The sequence below is a fragment of the Cydia fagiglandana genome, chromosome 3 (assembly GCF_963556715.1).
Source record: "Cydia fagiglandana chromosome 3, ilCydFagi1.1, whole genome shotgun sequence".
Taxonomy (NCBI): domain Eukaryota; kingdom Metazoa; phylum Arthropoda; class Insecta; order Lepidoptera; family Tortricidae; genus Cydia; species Cydia fagiglandana.
The window spans coordinates 21850725-21873330 of record NC_085934.1 but is presented as its reverse complement, the minus strand read 5'-3'; the positions used below and the strand labels follow the sequence as shown (position 1 = coordinate 21873330).

The following is a 22606-nucleotide window of genomic DNA, read 5'->3' as shown; positions in this document are numbered from 1 at the left end:
AGTATTGCTTTAGGATAGCGCTGTATTCCTATCCTAAAATATCACTTTATCATGACATCTGTATTCTACTCACCAAAGTAATATGGCGGATATGTTAACGACATTCTGCCCTAGTAATTTTCCAGTAATTACTTAAATAAATACATAATGTATTACGGTATTAATACAGTCACCCGTTCGTTGTTGGCAAATGGGTTAATTATAGTAGACATTATTTTGGTAGGTATAAAGTTGGTCAATTATAATATATGTATACCCATACATAATTTGGACTCCGAAAGAAATTATGTTTTTTTTTGTGGCTGCCGCTCTTTAGCCCCCCAACGGAGAAGCAGCTGACGTATAGGTAATTAATATAATGCTCCATTTTGCATTTTGTAAATTGTTAGCAGGTGACGCCGCCACAGAAAACTGCGTCACGAAAATGTTTTTTTAGTATTTAAGATTTTTATTATTGTAAATATGTTAGTTTGTAAGGTATCTATGGGCCTTAGTTTCCTGGTAATAAATGCTTTGATTGATTCATATTTTTTTATCGAGTTGACAAATCTAGTCTCTAGTTTCTCCAATTTAGTCTGTAATGGATTTAACGATTTAGTTCGAAATGGTTCGAAAATCGCATGCGATTTATTTCAAGGTCAGCGGAGACCTTTAAACGTGTCTCACGCCTCTGAGGGTCTACCGTGAGCCACGTTCGACGTGTTGTCTCTATCACACTTTTAAATTCGTACGTAAGTCTGATAGGGAGGCAACAAGTAGAAACCCGCCCCGCGATAGACCGTCTGAAGAGAGAATTCAATTGTTCCGCGTTCGCATTTTCCATTAAGAACGATTCACGCCCGAATGGACACGTGCCTAACGTGCCTTGCAGCGTGTTCACTAGATATTGCTCCGGTTATGCTTGTTTTAAAACATCGATTGAAAAACGAATCACTTCGAAACCTTTTTAACTCAACCAAGTTAGACAAAGTGCAAAGGGCCACCAACAGAAGGCCGCGGAAATCTTAAAAAACAAAAAAAAATCTGCCTATTAAGCTGATGGTCCCGGGTTCGAACCTGGGTAAGGGCATTTATTTGTGTGATGACACAGATATTTGTTCCTGAGTCATGGTTGTTTTCCATGTAGGCATATGTATTTATATATGAAGTATATATAATTATCGTTATTTGAGTACCCACAACACAAGAGCCTTCTTAACCTTCTCGTTGGGCTTAGTCAATTTGTGTAAAAATGTCCTTTAATATTTATTTATTTATTGAAGTGGAAACTTCTTTAGCGGCGCTGGCACTTTCTGAGGTGGGGAAAAAATGATAAACTCGAGAGAGCGATCACGTGACCGTAACGTTTAGATGGCCACTCTTTTAGATGGCATTTAAATAAATAAAGAAAAACTCAATGACATTTCATGAAAAAGGTTCTAATCTTGTACGGGTTGAAATACGAGGATCTCACAGTTAAAGGCTTGCTACACGGTCGCCGACAAGCCTTCTAACCGTCTGACCTTGGTCTGTCCTTGGACAATTTTGGTCAAATTTTGTTGGTAACAACTGTCTACACGGTCTGGGACCGGCCAAGGCCACGCGGTCTGGGGGCTTGTCGGCGACCGTGTAGCAAGCCTTTTATACTGGGTCAAGCAAATCTTGTAAGTAGAAAAAGGCGGCAAATTTAAAAAATGTAGGCGCGAAGGGTTATCGTCCCATAGAAAATTTGAAATTCGCGCCTTTTTCTACTGACAAGATATGCTTGACCAAGTATACATTCTAACTTTATATCACTCAAATATAATTCTATAAAGCTATATCTTGATGAAATCGCTAATAAAAGTGAACTCTATATAGTATTGGTGAATAAAACTCAAAATATCATGACCAAATATATTTAGATGCGAGGACTGCAAGGTAACTTTACAATTTCTATTCGAATTTTAAACAATTAACGCTACAAATTTGAATTTCGAATTTTAAATAAGCTCACTGACCAGCAATTTCGCAATTCAGCAAGTTTTTCAATAGAAAGGAGGATGGGTCAATTATACATAGTGCTGCAGACATTTTGGACTAGTCATTGAGTTTTCACTTCTGTCGGCACTTCCGGAGTGCAACCCGTTGTTTTTTTTATTTATTATTATTTATATAGGTTTGGCAAGGCAGCAGTGTCATGCTTGACTGGTAACCTGTCAACTTATTTGTATTCTTATATTAGTAATAACTCTAGGATGCCTATTCGAACTTAAATATTGACATCAAAATGATATCTAAAGGATGTCATTTGCTTGCTCCTCTATAGTCGCGCCAATACACGGTACGAACGAAATGCGCGCGTGAATGATAAAAAAATTACGTTAGATATAATTTTCATGTCAAAATGTAAGTTTCAATAGGCCCCTACGTTACTTTCAGCATGTCACGCTAAGCCATCCATTTACAAGAGGTCGTGTGTTGAATAAATTTTACTAAATTATATAAACAAACATAATTACATACAAATATCTATATACAGGGTGATTCATGAGACGTGAGCAGGACTAATCCTGCACACTCAGTAACTGATAATTGATCGATCACCGTCGTATTTAGGTGAAACAACTACACTTTTTCCTATTTTTTTACTTTTTGGTGAGGACAAATTTAATTCCCTACAATCATGGTCACCCTACAAGACCTAATTAATAAACATAAAACCTCTTTTACGAAGAAAATAAAATGTCAAACCTGAGTGAGATACGAGTTTTCAAAAGTAACCAGACCGTGATGACAGTGATGACATTCAATTTGACACAGAATATCGATAGTTTAGTATTCTAATGTTAGGGTGACCATCCATGTCGTAAATAAATTAATAACTTTTTTTTTCACCACGACTAGAAAATTAACGTTATCCTCACTAATACTGATAGGAAACAGTTGCTTATAATTTACGAAATGCGCAGTGTTAGTCCTGCTCACGTCTCCTGAATCATCCTGTATATAAATGCAAGTGTCCTGACTGACTGATTCATCAACGCACAGCCGAAACTACAAAAGTCAGAAAGTTGAAATTTGCACACCAGATTGCATTTATAAAGTGTACAAGAGATAAGAAGCGATTTTGAGAAATTCAACCCCTAAGGGGGTTAAAAAGGGGATGAAAGTTTGTATGGGGTTAAAGTTTTCTTTCAAGCTAGGAATTTGAAACTTCGTTAAAAGATATATTATCAAAATACAAGAAAACTAATTTCAGCGTTTTTGAAAATTCGTCCCCTAAGGTGGTGAAAACGAGGTTGAAAGTTTGTATGGATATCAAACATTTTTTCGAGTGTGGGACTTGAATCTTTGTATTTAGGGATATTATTAGAAGACAGGAAAAGTAATTTCAGCGTTTTGTAAAATTCATCCCCTAACAGGGTTAAAAAGGCGTTGAAAGTTTGAATCCATTACATTGGTGTATGTATATATAAAGCATTGGCTTTGAAACTTCTTAGAAAGGCATAATAGCCTATTACAAAAAAATTATTGCAACGTTTTTGGAAAGTCAACCCCTAAGGAATAAATAAAAAATGATTTATGATTTATAAGGGGGTTAAAAAGGGGATGAAATTCATCTTGGGGTGTTAATTTAATTTTAAGCTAGGAACATGAACTTTTTGCAAAAAAAGGTATTAAATAAAAAACATGAAACCTAATTCAAGTAAGTATTTTTGAAAATCATCCCCCAAGGTGGTGAGAAAGGGGTTGAAAGTTTGTATGGAGATCAGATATTTTGTGAGTGCGGAACTTGAATCTTTGTATAAGGGCATAGGTACCTATTATGAGAATACAAAAAAAGTAATTTCTGCAACCAACATCAAAATCCACTTGACTTAAAACTTCATACAACGTGCTAAAAAAGAAAAGTACTTAATTTCAACATTGCTTGGATATGAAAATTATAGGTACTAAAGATGTAAAATGTTGAAGATAAGATTCCACGCGGACGAAGTCGCGGGCAACAGCTAGTAATTATATAAATTATATTTGTATCTGTTTTGTATGTATAAGTAAGTATATTATAGCAATATATATATTTGAAATTGTATGTTGTTCAACATAATAATGTATACTTAATAGTTAATTTTTCGTACTTTTAATTTTTCTTGCACCTATTACTACTTGTTCTCTGTTTGGCCCAAAGGTTAACTGGTAGAAAATGCCTTCTGGCATTAAGTTCGCCTTTTGTACAATTTTTACTGTGCAATAAAGTTTAAATAAATAAATAAATTAAAGTTTAAGATGTCAAGGCATAAGTATTAATTTGAAATGAAATCTAGATAAAGAAAAAAGGTAACGAAGGACATTAGATAATTATTTACTCAGATGAAAGCATTTGAGGACATTTTGTTCACTACGGCAATTCATTTTATCTTTTAAGTAACTGAGAAATGCGGAGATAAATTCCCTCATTTCTTTGTTTGGAAATTTCTATAAGAAGTAATCCCGTTTGCATAATAAGGCTCTCGATTTGGACACGCCGTAGATATATTCTAATCTTATACTTTTAAACGAACAATTCTTGTAAATATATTTACATATATTTATATAAATAAATAGGCGTGATTATATGTATGTATGTATGTATGTATATATTTATATATGTCGGGGATCTCGAACAAAAATTTGCTCTAGGTAGGTATAGGGGTTTTCGGGGTCGAAAAATCGATCTAGCTAGGTCTTACCTATATCACTGGGAAAACGCGCATTTTTGAGTTTTATATGTTTTTCGAGTAAAGCTTGGTCTCCCAGATATTATTGTGTACCTAATGGCAGAAGGAACTTTGCATTGAGGGCATTATGACAGCTATTATTAATTCAAATGGACAATCAGTATAATGTCCACGAAGTGTCGAAAGCCTCGGCCCGTACCCGTGCCGTTCTAGTGTGAGTCATCCTTTAGGCTACCTATACTTAACTAGGGATGTTACGGAGCTCCAGTTCCGTTTCCGTTAAGGCGGAACTTCCGTTTAATACACATCCGTTTCTGTTCCGGTTCCGCTATGTTTGAAACGGAAGTTATAACGGATGTCAATGCTTCGCGCGGCGGTGGCGTACATCAAAAACAAATAGGTTCATACCAGTCATTCGCTCATCGCCCCGCTTGCCACGTGCTATTACGCTAATCTGTTGTTTGTTTGTATACTTTGTTTTATTCGTGTTATAAAAAATAAAATCGTATGTGTTCTGTTGTGTACTGACTACTGACTGCGTGTGGTGGAACGTAGTGTGTGTGGTGAATGTTAGTGTGTAAAAAAACGCAAAATGAAGCCGAAACCAAGTTCGATTTGGAACTATTTTGATGAAGTTAGTGGGGTTATGAATAACACCTAGAAGGTCAAAGTCTTTTTACCGAATAATAAGGCTCCGATTCTGGTTCCGGTTCTGTTTTCGGTTCCGTTTCCGTTTACGGTTCCGTTAAACTAAATTGAAAATATCTGTTTCCGTTTTCGGTTCCGATAAAACCACATCCGTTACATTCCTGTACTTAACAATATTGTAGATGGGCGATGACGAGAAAGCAATTCAACACCAAGAGCGCCCGCAGCACCAACTGAAAGGAAATGCACATTCAATTGTATTCATTGCAATTTATCCTAAGTGCATTGCGGGTGACTGCTCTTTGTGAACTAATAACTACTAGTATCTCCGGGCCATTGGAGAATCCAATTGACGTTCCAATAGCTTGAATCCTGGCTGATAATGGCATACTTAATCGGAAAGGTAATAACGTATATATCTGCTAAGTTACTTTGTTGCCCGCTTACTCAATTAGTTTTGGAACAGTAAATATTAGAGATGCCTCGAATAGTGATATTCGGTATTCGGCCTCTCTCTTGGCCGAATACCGAATATTCGGCGACTGAATATTTTGAGTCACAATTATTATGAAAACTGTTAACCAACAAAGCACAACGTTTGCTAAGATATTTGTTTTTATGTTGAACAGAATTAATGAATGTAGTTAGAGTCAATCAAATCAGACCCATTATAAAAATAAAATATTTTGTAATCAACAAATGCTCAAAAGCGTGCGTTACGTATTTAACTACTTTCCAAGAATACATTTTAAATATTATACATACCTAGTTATTGGTTATTTTTTGTGTAATTTTTCTTTTTAGGTAAGTGCAACAGATATTCGGTGGTATTCGGCCGAATATTTAGTAGGCAACATTCGACCGAATTCCGAATATTCGGCAAAGTGGCCGAATAGGCCGAATACCGAACAGTTTCCGAATATTCGTGGCATGAGTTCCGATTTATATGTATGTATCATCGCTCACACTGTTAACTGTACATCGGTGGACCTTATGCCTTTTGTAATAAGGTCCACCGAAGTACAGTTAGGGATGTTGCTGTTTGTAGGTGATAGTTGCCCCACTTTTTGAAATGTGCAATTATCACGTAGGGGGCCGATTTTTTAATTTCGAGCCCTCGATTTTGTGTGGCTTCCTTCAAAATATATCCACTACTAGGCATTTAAATTCTACTAATAGCATTGAAAACGAGTGGTCAATACCACTTTCATTTCAATTTCTATCGCTAGTACTTATATCAAAAATATCAATTCACCATTTTCCACAGATTTTCCAATAGATAGAAATAGAGCGCTCGAAATTCAAAAATCGACCCTCAGAATATAAACTTTGAACAGCTTTACTTTAGTCTAAGTATTGATTAAGAAAGTCATTAAAGTAGATTGAGTTTGTGGGTTTTCCTTTCGAAACAAAAAAAAAAACATACGAATGCCTTATGTGTGGGTCAGATGCTCCAGACATTTTAGACACAGGGGATAGTTGCCCTAAGAAATAAACCATTGAATGTTTAAAATTTTCATACTTTATTCAACGTTTAACTTTGCTCTCTAGTGGCACAAATAACTATTGTTGCATACTTTTAAGAAATCTACCTAGGCACAAAAAGTACAAAGGGAAATATTTCATACTATCCGTGAATACGTATAAATAAATTTTAACAAAAGAGATAAAACGATCTTGCCCTCTTTATCATTCGGGCCTTTTGTTGAATAACTGAATGAATAATTAAATTTATACAGAGGCTAGTAAATATATAAGATATACAATCTTCATACAACATCGCGTTCCCCATATGCCTTATGATCGTTGTACGTCGATCGCTATTTCATTCGGCAATTTAGCTTGGTGCGAATAAAATATCTCTATCTATCTCTAATGACTTTTAAAAGATGTAAATCAACCAATTTGATTCCTAAGTTATTGTCTTCTCGTACTAATATTGATACCTGAGCAAGCGAAAGATTGTAAAATTAAACCATGAGCGTAGCGAGTGGTTCGAAAAGTGGAATCTTGGACGCTGCAAGGGTTTCAAAAAACGTGGGCTGTTCAAACTTTGCTAGTGAGTGAAACACAAAATATTGCCTAATATTAATCAAAGGGAAATAAATTACTAATTGTAAAACATTAAAAATAGAATACAAATGAATGTCATTAAATATGTATTTTCACAAAATTATTACATTATAATATTTATAATAAAAAGAGAATCTTTACTAGCAGAGTTGAAGTATTTAGCGCTGTGTTGAAGTATTTAACGCCATCTACCACGATAATGATATTCGCGGCTTCATATGGAGTTTGTCAGTCTTTTCTCTTTACTAACCCCTTATAGTCAGATACGTCATTTTACTTATAAAATGGGACTTCTTTTGTCTTCCTACGAAATAATTTAGTATTCACGAAAAAATTGCACTTTGACCTTTTGTGAAAAAGGATCGATTCCAATTAAGAGCCCTTCAACGTGCACACTAGCGCCACTGCCAAATAATCGTGATTATTTAAATTTAACGACAGGTATTTAAAAATGGGGGCCGCTACCGACTGTATTGTGTATTTAAGTACCTTTTGTATACATCAAACTAGTTTTTATGTTGCTGGATTCGTCGATCTAGGAACTCAAACAAAAACGGCCGTTTTTACTTTGGACGCATAGATTGACAAATCCAGCAACATAAAAACTAGTTTGATGTATACAAAAGGTACTTAAATACACAATACAGTCCGTAGCGGCCTCCTTTTTTAAATATCTTTCGTGAAATTTAAATAATCACGATAATTTAGTAGTGGCGCTAGTGTGCACGTTGAAGGGCTCTTAAGTAAAATCTATATAGTCACTGAATGTGGAATGAAACCTATTGTTGAAATTGAAAGCTATTTAGGCGGCGTGATGGCATCAAAGCTTTGTATAATGGTATTAAGTGGTAGATATGACCAAATCCTTTAATTGAAAGGCGTTTATTATGATTTAGTCATGTCTAGACTTCAGTCTATTGTTTAAAATTTATGAGATTTATAATATTAATACCAATAACACAAGTCTTGCTGAGTTTACTGTAGGTAGTACTGTGTAAAATTGGCCTAAATTAAAAACAAATAAAAAACGAATATATATACGTATTTTTTTATTCTTTCCATTTAAAAACATCAATAACGACATTAAGCTTATCAGTATTATCACCTTAACTAAACTATAACTAAATTTACCGAAAGGTATAAACTTAACTACGCTCGTATTGAAATAAAATAAATTACAAATAAGTATATTAAAAGTTAGTACTTATAATATCAATGGCATTACAGATCTTTTGATTTCTCATATGATTAGTTACAATTAGATATACAAAAAACATAATCTAGGGCAAGGCAAAAAGTCTGATTGATATAAAGATACAAAATTAATATAAGTATATCAAAACATACAAATAAAAGTGAAAAGGATACTACTTAAATAGATAAGTAATTTTTTGTTCTGAAAAAAAAAACCATCACTGTTAAAACATAGTTGTTTGTACCTACTTAGGCCAGTTTTCAAAACACTGAAAAAACGGATTTAAAATTCAGAATCTGAATATTTACATCTCCGATAATGTCTTTGGTCACTGAATGAATTGATTTGTCATTATCGGAGGCCATACCGTGAAATACAAAATTCAAAATTTCTTAATCTGCCTCTCTATCGCTCGAATATGCAAGAGCATCGATTTTCGTTTTTCGCATTAGGCCCTCAAATACCATAGAATCTATTATTTACGGCATAGACAATAATCAGAGCCCATAAACATTTAAGCAGGCCACTGACGAGCCTTCCAAATGGATGCCGTTACAATGGATTCATCCAAATGGACGGCATCCTAATATTAAACATTGTACGATTTTTACATTCACGGACCGATTTTGGATTGCAGCCACGTTATTTGGACTGTTGGAAGGCTCGTCAGTGGCCACCTTAAGATCTAGATTCAAAATCCGTGTGTGACGGTCTTAACACGGGCATTCTAAAGATAATAATGGCACTTGTTTGACTATATTATAAATCTTTATCACTATTGTAAAACATCCGGGCCGGCGGGTTAAGTTAGCATAGCCAACATGCAAACTATAGTTAACACTAACTAAACATAAAAAGCCATTCGCAGAAAATATTTATTTTGTCTAATTATCAGGATTCCATATGAAATATGTATATGCAATTATAAATCTTATTGTTCACTAAATCGAGTAAAAATATATGAAAAGTTTTAAGGCCTCTACTCGCCTTAGAATAAATCGCATGCGAGTTTTGATACATTTCAGCATTTTCAGCCTTTGATCGATCAATTGAATTCGTCGAACTTACTTAGCCGGCAATCAAATCGTAAGCGAATAGTTGCTAGGTACCTAAGTATACATATACCTAAGGCCTTTACTAATGGCTCTACAAATAAGTTTGAAGCATATATTTTTGAACGCTTCGATGTGAATATAGCAGGAGTAGCGGTACTAATTAGACGCAACCAAATATTTTCTGCAAACAGCTAAAAATAACGGCCCTAACATAGACACATCAAAAAAAATTATAACTCTTCATTCGGATCTTCAGCATCAGCCAGTTTAATGAGACCGATAAAACTCTTTTCTGGCTCCATCAACGAATGCCTATCCCCTCCGGTATTCCGGACGGCCAGCCTGTCACCCGCTTTTAAGAACAAAGCGGCGGCAGAGAAGCAGGAATTCGGTTTCTCGAGGGGTTCGCTAGAGTGGGACGACTGCGCGCATTGGAGGAGTGTCTCTCTCCCTTCTATCTCAGCGTTGGTGCGGTGGAGAACCCAGGAGATTATGTCGTGGGTATCCAGGTAGTAGATCTGTGGGAAATGGAGTCAGTATTATATTGCGGATATCAGTCAGATACTAGCCAAAATGACAATCTAAAGTACATCGACAAACGGCAAACGAAAGTCAGAAACACAGATGTTAACTGGGTACTTATTTATGTTTCAATTTGCGTTTCTGTCAACGATTGACCGATTATAATCTTGTCTGGAAATTATAATCTCTGATTCTGTAGTCTAATATTATCTGGAATGAAGTGTAGTTTTGTAATCCGATATAGATACCTCGGGGGACGGAAGTTGAGACTATTATAAATTAGTTTTGTTATAGGCTCCGTGAAGTTCGTTTCCATTGCCCTTGCTGTCTAAAGTTAGTACCTTTAGGGATTTGAATTATTTTGTGGATAATAAGTTATACTTACCTATCCACCGGAACATATACCATCAGGTACACGCCCGTGTCTCGCACGTGAATATGGTCCTTGTTGGTGAGTTTGGGGGAGTGCGGGGACGACATAGTCCAGGAGGTGGGGTACACATTCTGGACAGACGGACATCACTCACCTGCACATAGACCAGGTACACACCCGTGTCTCGCACGTGAATGTGGCCCTTGTTGGTGAGTTTGGGGGAGTGCGGGGACGAAATAGTCCAGGAGGTGGGTCACACGTTGTGGACAGACGGACACTCACCTGCACATAGACCAGGTACACGCCCGTGTCTCGCACGTGAATGTGGCCCTTGTTGGTGAGGTTGGGGGAGTGCGGGGACGAAATAGTCCAGGAGGTGGGTCACACGTTGTGGACAGACGGACACTCACCTGCACATAGACCAGGTACACGCCCGTGTCTCGCACGTGAATGTGGTCCTTGTTGGTGAGTTTGGGGGAGTGCGGGGACGACATAGTCCAGGAGCTGGGGCACACGTTGTGGACAGACGGACACTCACCTGCACATAGACCAGGTACACGCCCGTGTCTCGCACGTGAATGTGGCCCTTGTTGGTGAGTTTGGGGGAGTGCGGATACGACATAGTCCAGGAGGTGGGTCACACATTCTGGACAGACGGACACTAACCTGCACATAGACCAGGTACACGCCCGTGTCTCTCACGTAGACATGGCCCTTGGTAAGTTTGGGGGAGTGCGGGGACGACATAGTCCAGGAGCTGGGGCACACGTTGTGGACAGACGGACACTCACCTGCACATAGACCAGGTACACGCCCGTGTCTCGCACGTGAATGTGGCCCTTGTTGGTGAGTTTGGGGGAGTGCGGATACGACATAGTCCAGGAGGTGGGTCACACGCTGTGGACAGACGGACACTCACCTGCACATATACCAGGTACACGCCCGTGTCTCGCACGTGAATGTGGCCCTTGTTGGTGAGCGTGGGGCGCGGGTGCGGGGACGTCATGGTCCAGGGGGCGGGGTACCACACGTTGTGGGGGGCGTCGTGGGCCACGCGGATTAGCCCGTTGCCTGTAATAAAAATATATATTTTTGATGAGAAAATATTTAAGTCGGTCAATTATTCTTAGAGTCGGACTAAGTGTTGCTAAAGTACGAAGTGCTTCATTCAGGTTTAGCTAGGGTATGCACGACGGATCTGAAATCTATGGGATGATCCGCGGGTCCGGATCCAGATCCCGATTGCAAACTCTAGCTTTAGTAATCTACAAGAGACATTGGCTAAATATAAGCCATACTCGAAATAACCCCGTGTACAAAAAGTATAAAATCAGCTTTATTTTATCATTCATAATTTTTTCTAATTTTATAAAAATAAAGTTGCCGTGTTTATTTTTCTTTTGTCCTAGAGTCTCTAATCAAGGCCATTGTAGCTCTAACTACTGGGTACCTAAATGACCTTTTGAACGACAATGCCGGCAGAATAAAGATTAGCATTTATTTATTTTGAGTAATCCCGCAAAAAAGTTAACTGGGGCTTGAAAAACTGTGACAATTTATTTTACAAAATATTTTATAAAATAACGAATTAAACGTCCACAATCTAGCAGGTTATCCGACTAATCCGCCTAGACCGGACACGATATATGTGTGTTCGATCTAGGTGGTGCCACGCCGCTACGTGGATTCTTTGCCTTATGCTTTAGTTTCCTAGGATAGCGGTGCCGTCATATAGCGGCCGTCTCCATACAAATACTACGACATCCATATTTAGCCGTATTATTTAGTATGGAGACGGCCGCTATATGACGGAACCGCTATCCTAGGAAAACCGATCTTTAGATAGATAGATAGATAATTTCTTTATTCATACCCACAACATACACGGCATCTTTAGTGTAAGGCCTGACTGGACGCTCGACTTGAGCGTGCAGCGGGGCGGGGCGTGCAGCGTGCATGTTAAACAAATGCAAACGTATAGGAGCGGCCTTGGTGCACGCTGCTCAAATCACTTGTGAGCCCGACGCCACGCTGCACGCCCCGCCGAACGCTCCGCTTCGAGCGTCCACTCAGGCCTTACACTTATGCAGTTCACACTGTACCTTTGTAATGCTCGTGCACCTCCGGGTTGAGATGGCTGGTGTTGCCGTGGAAATGTGCCGCCACGAACGGCCGCCGGCCCTCCTGCAAACGATTACTATAAATAATGGCTCCTCTACACGTTGGGCCAACGCCGGCCATCCAAGGGACGCAGCCATGCGGTAGAATGATATAGCAATATCACTTGCTCCCTCTAACGCATAAATGCGTCCCTAGGAGTGGCCGGCGTTGGCCCATCGTGTAGAGGAGCCATAATACTTACAATGCAAAGGATCACAGGCCCCGGTATCATAATTATAATTTAAATAACTTAAGCTGTTATTTTAAAATAAGAGCGTATATAAGTTTGATTAAATGGGAACGGTTTTGATTACTGTGGAACTACATAGGTCAATTTCTTAATAAATCGTCCCATAATACATATTTATTATTTGTTTATACAAGACGAAATTTATTTCGGACCAAGCGTACTAAGTAAACAAGTACTAGGTAAACCATTTTTTTGTAAGTAATATAATGATACATAACATTCTTTTGATACTTGAAGTTAATCTAACGTTCTACTTAGCATTAACCCGAGCGAAATAAATTGTATTAAGGTAAAGACACGCTTATGCGATCAATAGTAAACCTTATAACGTTAATATAAGATTTATAATCAGTTGTGTGACTTTTTTGGTACAAAACACACTCATCTAAGAATTTGGAGCGAGCAAGGTCGACGGAGACAATTCGTTATAATAAAAAGACATAAATAACATAAAATAGGTTTTTATAGCGCTTATATAATGCGGGTTCAAACCCCGGCTCGTACCAATGCGTTTTTCGGAACTTATCTACGAAATATCATTTGATATTTACCACTACCTTTCCGGTGAAAGAAAACATCGTGAGCAAACCTGCATACTGCAAAGAAATTTAAAAGGTGTATGTGAAGTCCCCAATCCGCGTTGGGCTAGCGTGGGGACTATAGCCCAAGCCCTCTAGCTCGCGCATGAGAGGAGGCCTGTGCCCAGCAGTGGACGTTGTCGTCGTAAATTTAAGAGTTGGACTCTTGTCGGTGTAGCTCTCTCCATTTGACGTATATAGGCAAAATTAATTAGAAAAAATATTCTTAATAAAATAATCTATTTATTGTTCACTGCAGAAAAGTAAATATTGTGGTGGTTCTTCTAGTAAGGTTACTCTGCTATTAATAATATAAGAATGGAGGTACTTGCGTTTACTCAGATCTGAGCAATCCTTCACGGTCTGTTGTCATTGACCGCCTGAACCCAAGTGAACGAACTGCCCGAGCCTGTCCAACTGGCTCCGTTCCGTGTCCCCACTACCTACCGTGTTGCCAGTAGTATAATGTTATTTTCCCAACCACCCCTGTATTAATCAGGGTAATGCTAATGTTGCCACATTAAAATTATTATTCAACGCTATCTTTAATGTAAATATAAATAAATCATGACATTCGGCCATCCAACTTCGTGCATGACTCCGGCGCACGAACCTTATCACCAAAAGGTAGGTCCGTTTTATATGTTCCGCCAATCATAAAAAAATAAATTAGTTTCTATTTCAAAGTTTTAAACGTAACGTATCACGATTGATTAAATAAAATTATGATGTATGTCCATTTGAAATTAATATCATGACATTCGGTCCTCTGCTCTGTTTATCTTTATTCATAACTAATTAATTTCCAAATCTGTTTTTCATTACTATTATATACTGTGAGTCCAAAATTTTCACTTAGGTGTAACACTCGTTTCTTTTTTGTGTACGTAACATTCAATCTATACTAGACAATGTAATTTCATAATACCTGTTGTTAATTTTCGTATAATAACTATGGAATATATATAAATAACAAAGCTCAGTTTTTATTATGCATATTGTGTTTCGTTTTCTCATAACTTTAACATTACTTATGTCCGTTAAAGTATACGTGTCTTTTATTTAATTCAGTACTCTTTTTTTTATACTCTAAAATTGTTCGACTACTACGTTTTCCAGTTCTACATATGTTAATATTCACTTCTTGTTTGACCCAATATTATACTAGGTATATTGAAATAATGTAGACTTCCTTTTACTACATTCACGTATTAATCATTATAGTTAGAAGATAATATTTCACCCCTGAAATTAGACGTCTACGTTATAATTTTCAAGACCACCAGTTTTGTGTTCAGCTCAAAACTATTACGTTCAGTTTCAAATTTACACATCTACCATGTATGTCTCTGAATCCGTAATGTATAAAAATAACATTACCCCAACTTGACATTAACAATCCTACTCTAATTCCTCTGATATTTAATAGCTAGCAGTACTTTGCTTCTCATCTCATGATTGTTACTTGCACTACAATATCATACGAAAATTTCTTTCCCAAACAAAAAGAAAAAAAAACGATATTTTGTAATCAATCAAATGCCACTTTGAATTACATCGCTTTCGCTGATTATCATTCAATACCTATACAACTCTCTACATGTAGCGATATTAAATTGCTTTATGCACTCCACTCACTGTCAGTATAATCCAATTATTTTGTCATTGTCATTACTTCAAAACTAAACTAGTTTAATAACTTCTTCATCTTCCGTCATTCTTTCTGTCATTTCTGATTCCATCATTTCCATCAATTGACTCTCAATATAATAATGTTATTTCAATGTAAGTGTCATTATCTTGTAATAACTCCAACATTGAAGCAAGATGTTTAACTAAATTCATTAACTGCCGTCATTCCTTCATGCCAATCCCTATACTATCACTAAAATGTCATTTCTTCAAAGTAATGTCACTGTTTAGTGTTTAGACCCATATTAACATAATAACATACAAAATGTTATGTCTTGTAACTTCAAAGGATGTTAATGGGCATCTACTAATTCTCACGAAAGTAATGACTTAATATTCTTTTCAAATCATTTCAACATTTTTTTTAAATTATAATTTATTTAATATTCGCCAAACTTAAGATGTCTGAATTAGTAATGAACATTTAAAATACACATTTAAATCACAGCCAGATACGCCCTTACGTCAATATAAGATATGGAGTGTCATCACTAAAGTTTTAACTTTATTTGATTGCAACAATGATTGAAACTGCTTAATCAAATCAAGTTTTAGTTATAAAGTCCAATAAAATCTTTTTTTTTTATAATCTTTCTCTAAAACTAGGTATTATTTCTATGACATAGCGAGACGAGGAGACGGAATGACTGAGTTCATTACTCTTAGTCCAAATTTTTATTAAGATTCTCGAACCATAAACCTTTGTCAGCTTTTTTTTTTTCGTCCATTAACATTTGTTACTTTTCTAAAAATATACATTTAAATAACTTGCAAACCATAATATCTTTTCTAAAAGAAACAATCACTATTCATATCAAATTCTGTCAAAACTTTGTCTAGTATTCTTCTACATCTGACACCTTTCTAATAAAATAATGAATGTGCTCATTGCAAACTCATGGTAGTTAGAACGTGGTATGCTTAAAACTCTTCAATTTCTTGATAATAAAAGATCAAATAATTTATAATCCATCGGAACATGAACATGATTAATAATAACATAACAATTAACAATTATTTAAATTTCGCCTATAACAAGGAATTTTTTCGAATACTGATCATCATCAACACAGCATATAGATTGAGAAAAGTTTAATCAATTTGTCAAACCCACTGTCACAAAAGGTTGCGACTTCAAAGTAGGTACTCACTCAATAAAAATCTAAAAGATCCAGTCAATATGGAATATCAATCTGTTATCACAATTACATTTAATTATTTGAAATACTGTCAAATTCAACTTAGTAGTAATCAACTTCAATAGTAAAAAGAAGCTACAACTTTCATACATTTATCTTTCATCATGACTGCGTAGATAGTCAACTCTGTTGTACTAAATGGATTAAATTGATCAGTTTATTTTCACATCTATATAGCGCTATGTAAATTATCCATCTAAAATAATATTTAATCTAATAGTTAGGTTTAGCTTTCATTTCCTTTAATAAACTCGTGATCATCAAGTAACTTGAGTCAGTGAATTGTGAAAGATATCTCTTTACGTATTTGATAGAACACAGACTGCATAGTTCCTTTTACTCGAATGTGTCTTTATATTCCTAAATATCGTTTAGTCTTCCTCTAAATAGTAATAATGAAACAGCTGTGTCTTATGAAATATCCAACATTCCTCTCTATTGTTTTTGTCTACTTTCAATTACTTCGGGTAAGAATTCATATTTTTATTTTTAACTCCTCAAACTCTCAATAGTACCAAATATCTCCGAAATCATGTAATTCTTATGACTTTCATAACAAACAAATTCGTTATAAATGTATAAGTAGTTCTTTCGCAAACTTACACAACAAACAAACAAAGCTCTCATCTTGCACTGACAAAATGCAATAATTCTGTAGATTTGTATAAAACAAACTCCCATTACTCGCTCTCATGTAAATAAATTTATTTTTGTCATACAAAAGCTTGGGTTAACTTCTCTTATGTTATCTTCACTTATGTTAAGCTACCATAATGCTCTCTCACATTGTTAGCTACGAATCATACTTAGTATGATCATATCGGATAGTAATTTTACACAAACTTATGTACTTACAATTTATCATAAATTCTTTCAAAGTTCTATATTGTCATTAAATACTAGTTAAGCAATATAGAATCAACGCATTTAAATTTACACACGGTCGTATAAGTGTAAGTAATATATCAAAATGCATTATCACTTACATAATAGTGTCATTTAACCCATTTAAATTATATCATTATCGTCTCTTACATACACTTATGTAAATTTACTTATAAGTAACGTACTCTGAACGTCGTGACAAACTATCATCTTCTAATTTACATACGCTCATGTAAGTTTACCATAATGTACTCTTACATTATGATTAACTGTCATCATCTTATTTACATATATTCATGTAAATTCACCATAATGTACACTCACATTATAAAGTACAATCATCAGAGATGTCCAGACTCAACAATCCTTTAAAAAAAATTTAGATTCGTGGTTACTCACAAAAAACTTTTACACCTTTAATAAAATAATGGCACTGCCAATGACTAATTTAATATGTTTTATAAATTAAAACATCTTTTTTTTTAATTTATAGTTTTTTTTCCATTTTGAATTGTTGACATTACCATATTGTGTATATTTCAATTGAAATACTCTGTAATGTGGAATTTGTATAATTATTGTACAAAATTTTATCTGACGTGTACCTGTATTGTACCAATAAAGATTATCTTATCTTATCTTATCATCATCTAATTTACATACGCTCATGTAAATTCACCATAATGTACGCTCACATTATGAAAACCTCTCATCATCTAATTTACACACGCTCATGTAAATTCACCATAATGCACGCTCACATTATGAAAACCTCTCATCATCTAATTTACACCTTTAATAAAATAATGGCACTGCCAATGACTAATTTAATATGTTTTATAAATTAAAACATCTTTTTTTTTAATTTATAGTTTTTTTTTCTATTTTGAATTGTTGACATTACCATATTGTGTATATTTCAATTGAAATACTCTGTAATGTGGAATTTGTATAATTATTGTACAAAATTTTATCTGACGTGTACCTGTATTGTACCAATAAAGATTATCTTATCTTATCTTATCATCATCTAATTTACATACGCTCATGTAAATTCACCATAATGTACGCTCACATTATGAAAACCTCTCATCATCTAATTTACACACGCTCATGTAAATTCACCATAATGCACGCTCACATTATGAAAACCTCTCATCATCTAATTTACATACGCTCATGTAAATTCACCATAATGTACGCTCACATTATGAAAACCTCTCATCATCTAATTTACACACGCTCATGTAAATTCACCATAATGCACGCTCACATTATGAAAAACTCTCATCATCTAATTTACACACGCTCATGTAAATTCACCATAATGCACGCTCACATTATGAAAAACTCTCATCATCCATGTAAATTTACCATAATGCAAGCTCACATTATGACGATGATATTTTATTTATCTCAATTAATCGACATACTCTCAAGTCCAAACTCTTAATATTACCTGATATACATGTTATTAAAACTTCATATTATGTAAACAAACTGCTTGTTCACATTATTGTGCACTAACTTACTTGAAATAAGTATCCGTCTTTACTTATATTTTTATGCTAATCCTCTTTCAACTGTATGACTTTTATTAACATAAACTACGAGTATCGTAAACTTTTAGCTGATAAATTAAAACAACAAATAGCAATAACTGTAATATTGCATGCTCATCAAAAGTTCAGTATGTAATTTATCAATAAAATATTTCTATTATAGTCTAATAATGTATTTTGATCACCTCTAAATCTTAAGCTGCTTTGATCTATCGAGTATCTTTATCCCGTCAAATGACAATCAATTTCTGTTATAATTGTCGATCATAATAAAACAAAAAGTTTATATTTCACAATATTTCTCTGTTGTCACTTTTAGAATAATTTGACCTCACTGATTACCCGCGGTTTCTGCTTACCTTTAGTATGTACCTAAGTACTATTTTCAATGACCTGCTTAAAGGTATTCAACCTTTCTCTCTTTGCTCATGGGGATATATCTTTACTCAGAAGGAAAAAGAAGACTAATCTGAGTTATAATTCTGTCACTTTGCGAACTTACTACTACATCATTGCTTACGACCGTGTAAATTGCTTACAATTTAACACTGAATAATGTACGAAAATTAGTCGTGCTCTGGAAGTCAATTTAAGCTTCAGACGTGAGCAGGTCATAGTTTTAGGGTCGTTAGGTATACCTATTATCAAACACAAGAGAACTTAATCAATTTTTAAGCATTAAACGCATTGATGTTCATTACTTTCTTCAACTGGCTCAAGAACTAAAATTCAAACAAAAATTATAATTATTTCAAGTCTAAGTTGAAACAAATACTCAAATCGTGACAAAACATCATTGTTATGAAGAAAATAACATTTATTCCAACAATACCATACAATTTCGAACAATACTCAGAATTATACAATATCTGCTCTCTTTAGATATACATATAATTTATCTCTCTTTTCATTTTACCATTTATTAAAAAAAAATCTACCTACCTAATAGTTTGTATTATATAGCTCAACAGAGATCAATATTAATTTCGAACTTGTAATTATAACGCTGTGTTACTTTTTAGCTACTTGTACGTTTTCTTTTATTCCCGACAAGACCACTATAAGTTCAATCACGTTTTAGGATATACGTATTAGATATGAACAATTCAAAGAAAATATTGGTCGCATTCTCGGGACTAAACAAACATCCATCGCGTTGTCGCGACCTCGCATAGTCAGATCAGGTCCTTATAAACTACTAGTCATACGACACTTTAAAATGTAGTCGCATGTTCGCATTAAATAATTCTCAATTTCAATGACGTACACTCACGTCAAAAAGAAACATTAATTTCATCCAATTCTCAACTACCTCGACGTACGCTCACGTCAAACGAAAATCAATCTTATCGGTTGTCTATAAAATCGGTCTTATAGTGTCATCAAATATAACGTTTACTTATTTATCATAAACTCATGGCCAGAATAATCGATGATACACAACCTTTAAATATCAATTCATCTCTAAAGCGATTTTTTTTTCAATATTACGAATTTTCAACCTACTATTACTAAACAAAAATGCGGCGATCTCGTGTTAGCCGGCACCGCAGCTTACTTTAAGCGCTTGCAACTTTAATGGAATTTACAAATTCATACATTATTTTGAACCATTTTAAAGTATTATCATTACGCTGTAGTCACTTACTCGTAAGTTAATAATTGTTATAATCACCACTTGTCTTTTCTAAATTAAACGTTTGAAGATCCACATGAACCTTTCTATCTAATAACATCATCATCGCATCTCTAATAATCGCATCGCATCGTATTTCTAATAACTTCATCATTGCATCATCTAGTAACCGACAAAACGCTTTTTTTTTTAAACACACTATAGGTACTGATACTGATACCGGATGGACTATGGGACTATGGGGTCCATCACACAACGTTGCCTCTATAGTCGTTAATTTTTCTTACTCAAAATAGCAAAAATGCAAACTAATTAAAATTCAGTTGCTAACAAAGAAGCAAGAGATACTTTTAATGACTATTATTTACTCGAGAGTTTTAAAACTACCTGCAACTACATCATGCCTACTATTTGAAAATTTCTTATAAATATGTAGGTAGTTATATACTTACAAGCAATCACCAAAAACTTATATCTGGAACATGTAATCGTCCCAAACTCATGAAATAAAATACTTTTTAATTCTATACCTAACTTACGTTTCATAAAACGTAGAATTCAAAATAAACCTTAAAATCCTATTGTGGGTTAGTGGTACGTTAACACTTCTGATTTGTGGTGGTTCTTCTAGTAAGGTTACTCTGCTATTAATAATATAAGAATGGAGGTACTTGCGTTTACTCAGATCTGAGCAATCCTTCACGGTCTGTTGTCATTGACCGCCTGAACCCAAGTGAACGAACTGCCCGAGCCTGTCCAACTGGCTCCGTTCCGTGTCCCCACTACCTACCGTGTTGCCAGTAGTATAATGTTATTTTCCCAACCACCCCTGTATTAATCAGGGTAATGCTAATGTTGCCACATTAAAATTATTATTCAACGCTATCTTTAATGTAAATATAAATAAATCATGACATTATATATAATATTTCATTCGCTCCACTCAACGATGTTATCTTCTTGCAACCACAAAAGAATTATTAAATATTAAGAAAAACCTAATCGTGTTCAAAGATAATTCCATTTTTCACAACTAAAGAATAAATGATAATAAAAAATAAATAACTGTCCAACATAACCCTAACACTGTCGTGTCACCTGCAATGGACCGACGTCAGCGGGCTGTCAACGTGTTAATTAGTACTGACGTCACGAGCGACTGCTATTATTAGACCTCTAAAGTTTTCTCTCATTTTCCTGGCTTCATTGAGCTGCTTAACCACGCATAGCAACCCTGAGACTTAGGGGCTAAGTGACATTCGAAAACTCATTGAATTGTTTGGAATTTATACCTTTCATTTTATAGGTCTGTTTTTCGATAATCGACAGTTCTCTCTCTATACAAGTTATACTGGTAAAAAGTTTTCAAAACGTAAAATAAAGAATTATATTATGACATTTTAGATATGGCGAAACTTAGCGTTTGTAGTGTATTTTAGGTCGTTTCTCAAAAAGTTGGCACCGCCACCTGTAAATAGGTTTATGTTAGAACTTTTTTTTCGTTATGTACTATTTTTATATATAAAAAATTAATACATATTTAGAGAGACTTTTTACACAGAGGCCTAATACTTTGAAAAAAATTTAATAAATATTGATTACAAAAAAAAATATTGTAACTACGTTTATCCGTTAACCTGCCGTGTCCCAACGCGAGGTACTGATGTTCCGAGCTATGAAAACCACACAAAATATTAACTTAATTTAACGGCATTACCGTATTTTATTAACATATATCCTTAAGTTTTAAAGTATTACTATCGCATAACAATATTATACTTATATTTTAAGTTATTCGGCTTCAAAGTTTGTCCAAGGCAATTCTTAACAGTCACCTGGCGCGTCACATTCACGACGATTGTATAACCCCCACCGCACCTTTCCCGTCTCACTCCGCACGAGCTGAAGCCGTCACTCATCAGCTATCACCTGGTAGGACGAAGACGTGGTTATTGTGCTTCGCAAATAAAACACAAACGACAAAGTATCGGAAATTGGAGTTTGTAATGGGTAAGTACTCTTTATCCTGGAGTCGATATCTTGCTAATTATGTAACCTATCGCATTACTATCAAGATATGTAACGTAAACAATAGTTTA

The 22606-nt window shown here is 35.1% G+C and overlaps 2 protein-coding genes across 2 annotated transcripts in view; one reads left to right on the top strand and one right to left on the bottom strand.

Annotated features, from left to right (window-relative positions):
• The window catches only part of LOC134680354 (small ribosomal subunit protein mS31), a 395354-nt gene that overhangs the window by 255632 nt on the left and 117116 nt on the right, over nucleotides 1-22606 (top strand). The window lies entirely within an intron of this gene.
• The window catches only part of LOC134680351 (protein eiger-like), a 70850-nt gene continuing 56678 nt past the window's right edge, over nucleotides 8435-22606 (bottom strand). Inside the window, exons 6-8 of the mRNA XM_063539476.1 lie at nucleotides 12648-12729; nucleotides 11465-11616; nucleotides 8435-10168 (exon numbers count right to left, since the gene is read on the bottom strand). Of these exons, the coding sequence (XP_063395546.1) occupies nucleotides 9881-10168; nucleotides 11465-11616; nucleotides 12648-12729 (522 nt within the window). The 3' untranslated portion in view covers nucleotides 8435-9880. The remainder of the gene's footprint in view (nucleotides 10169-11464; nucleotides 11617-12647; nucleotides 12730-22606) is intronic.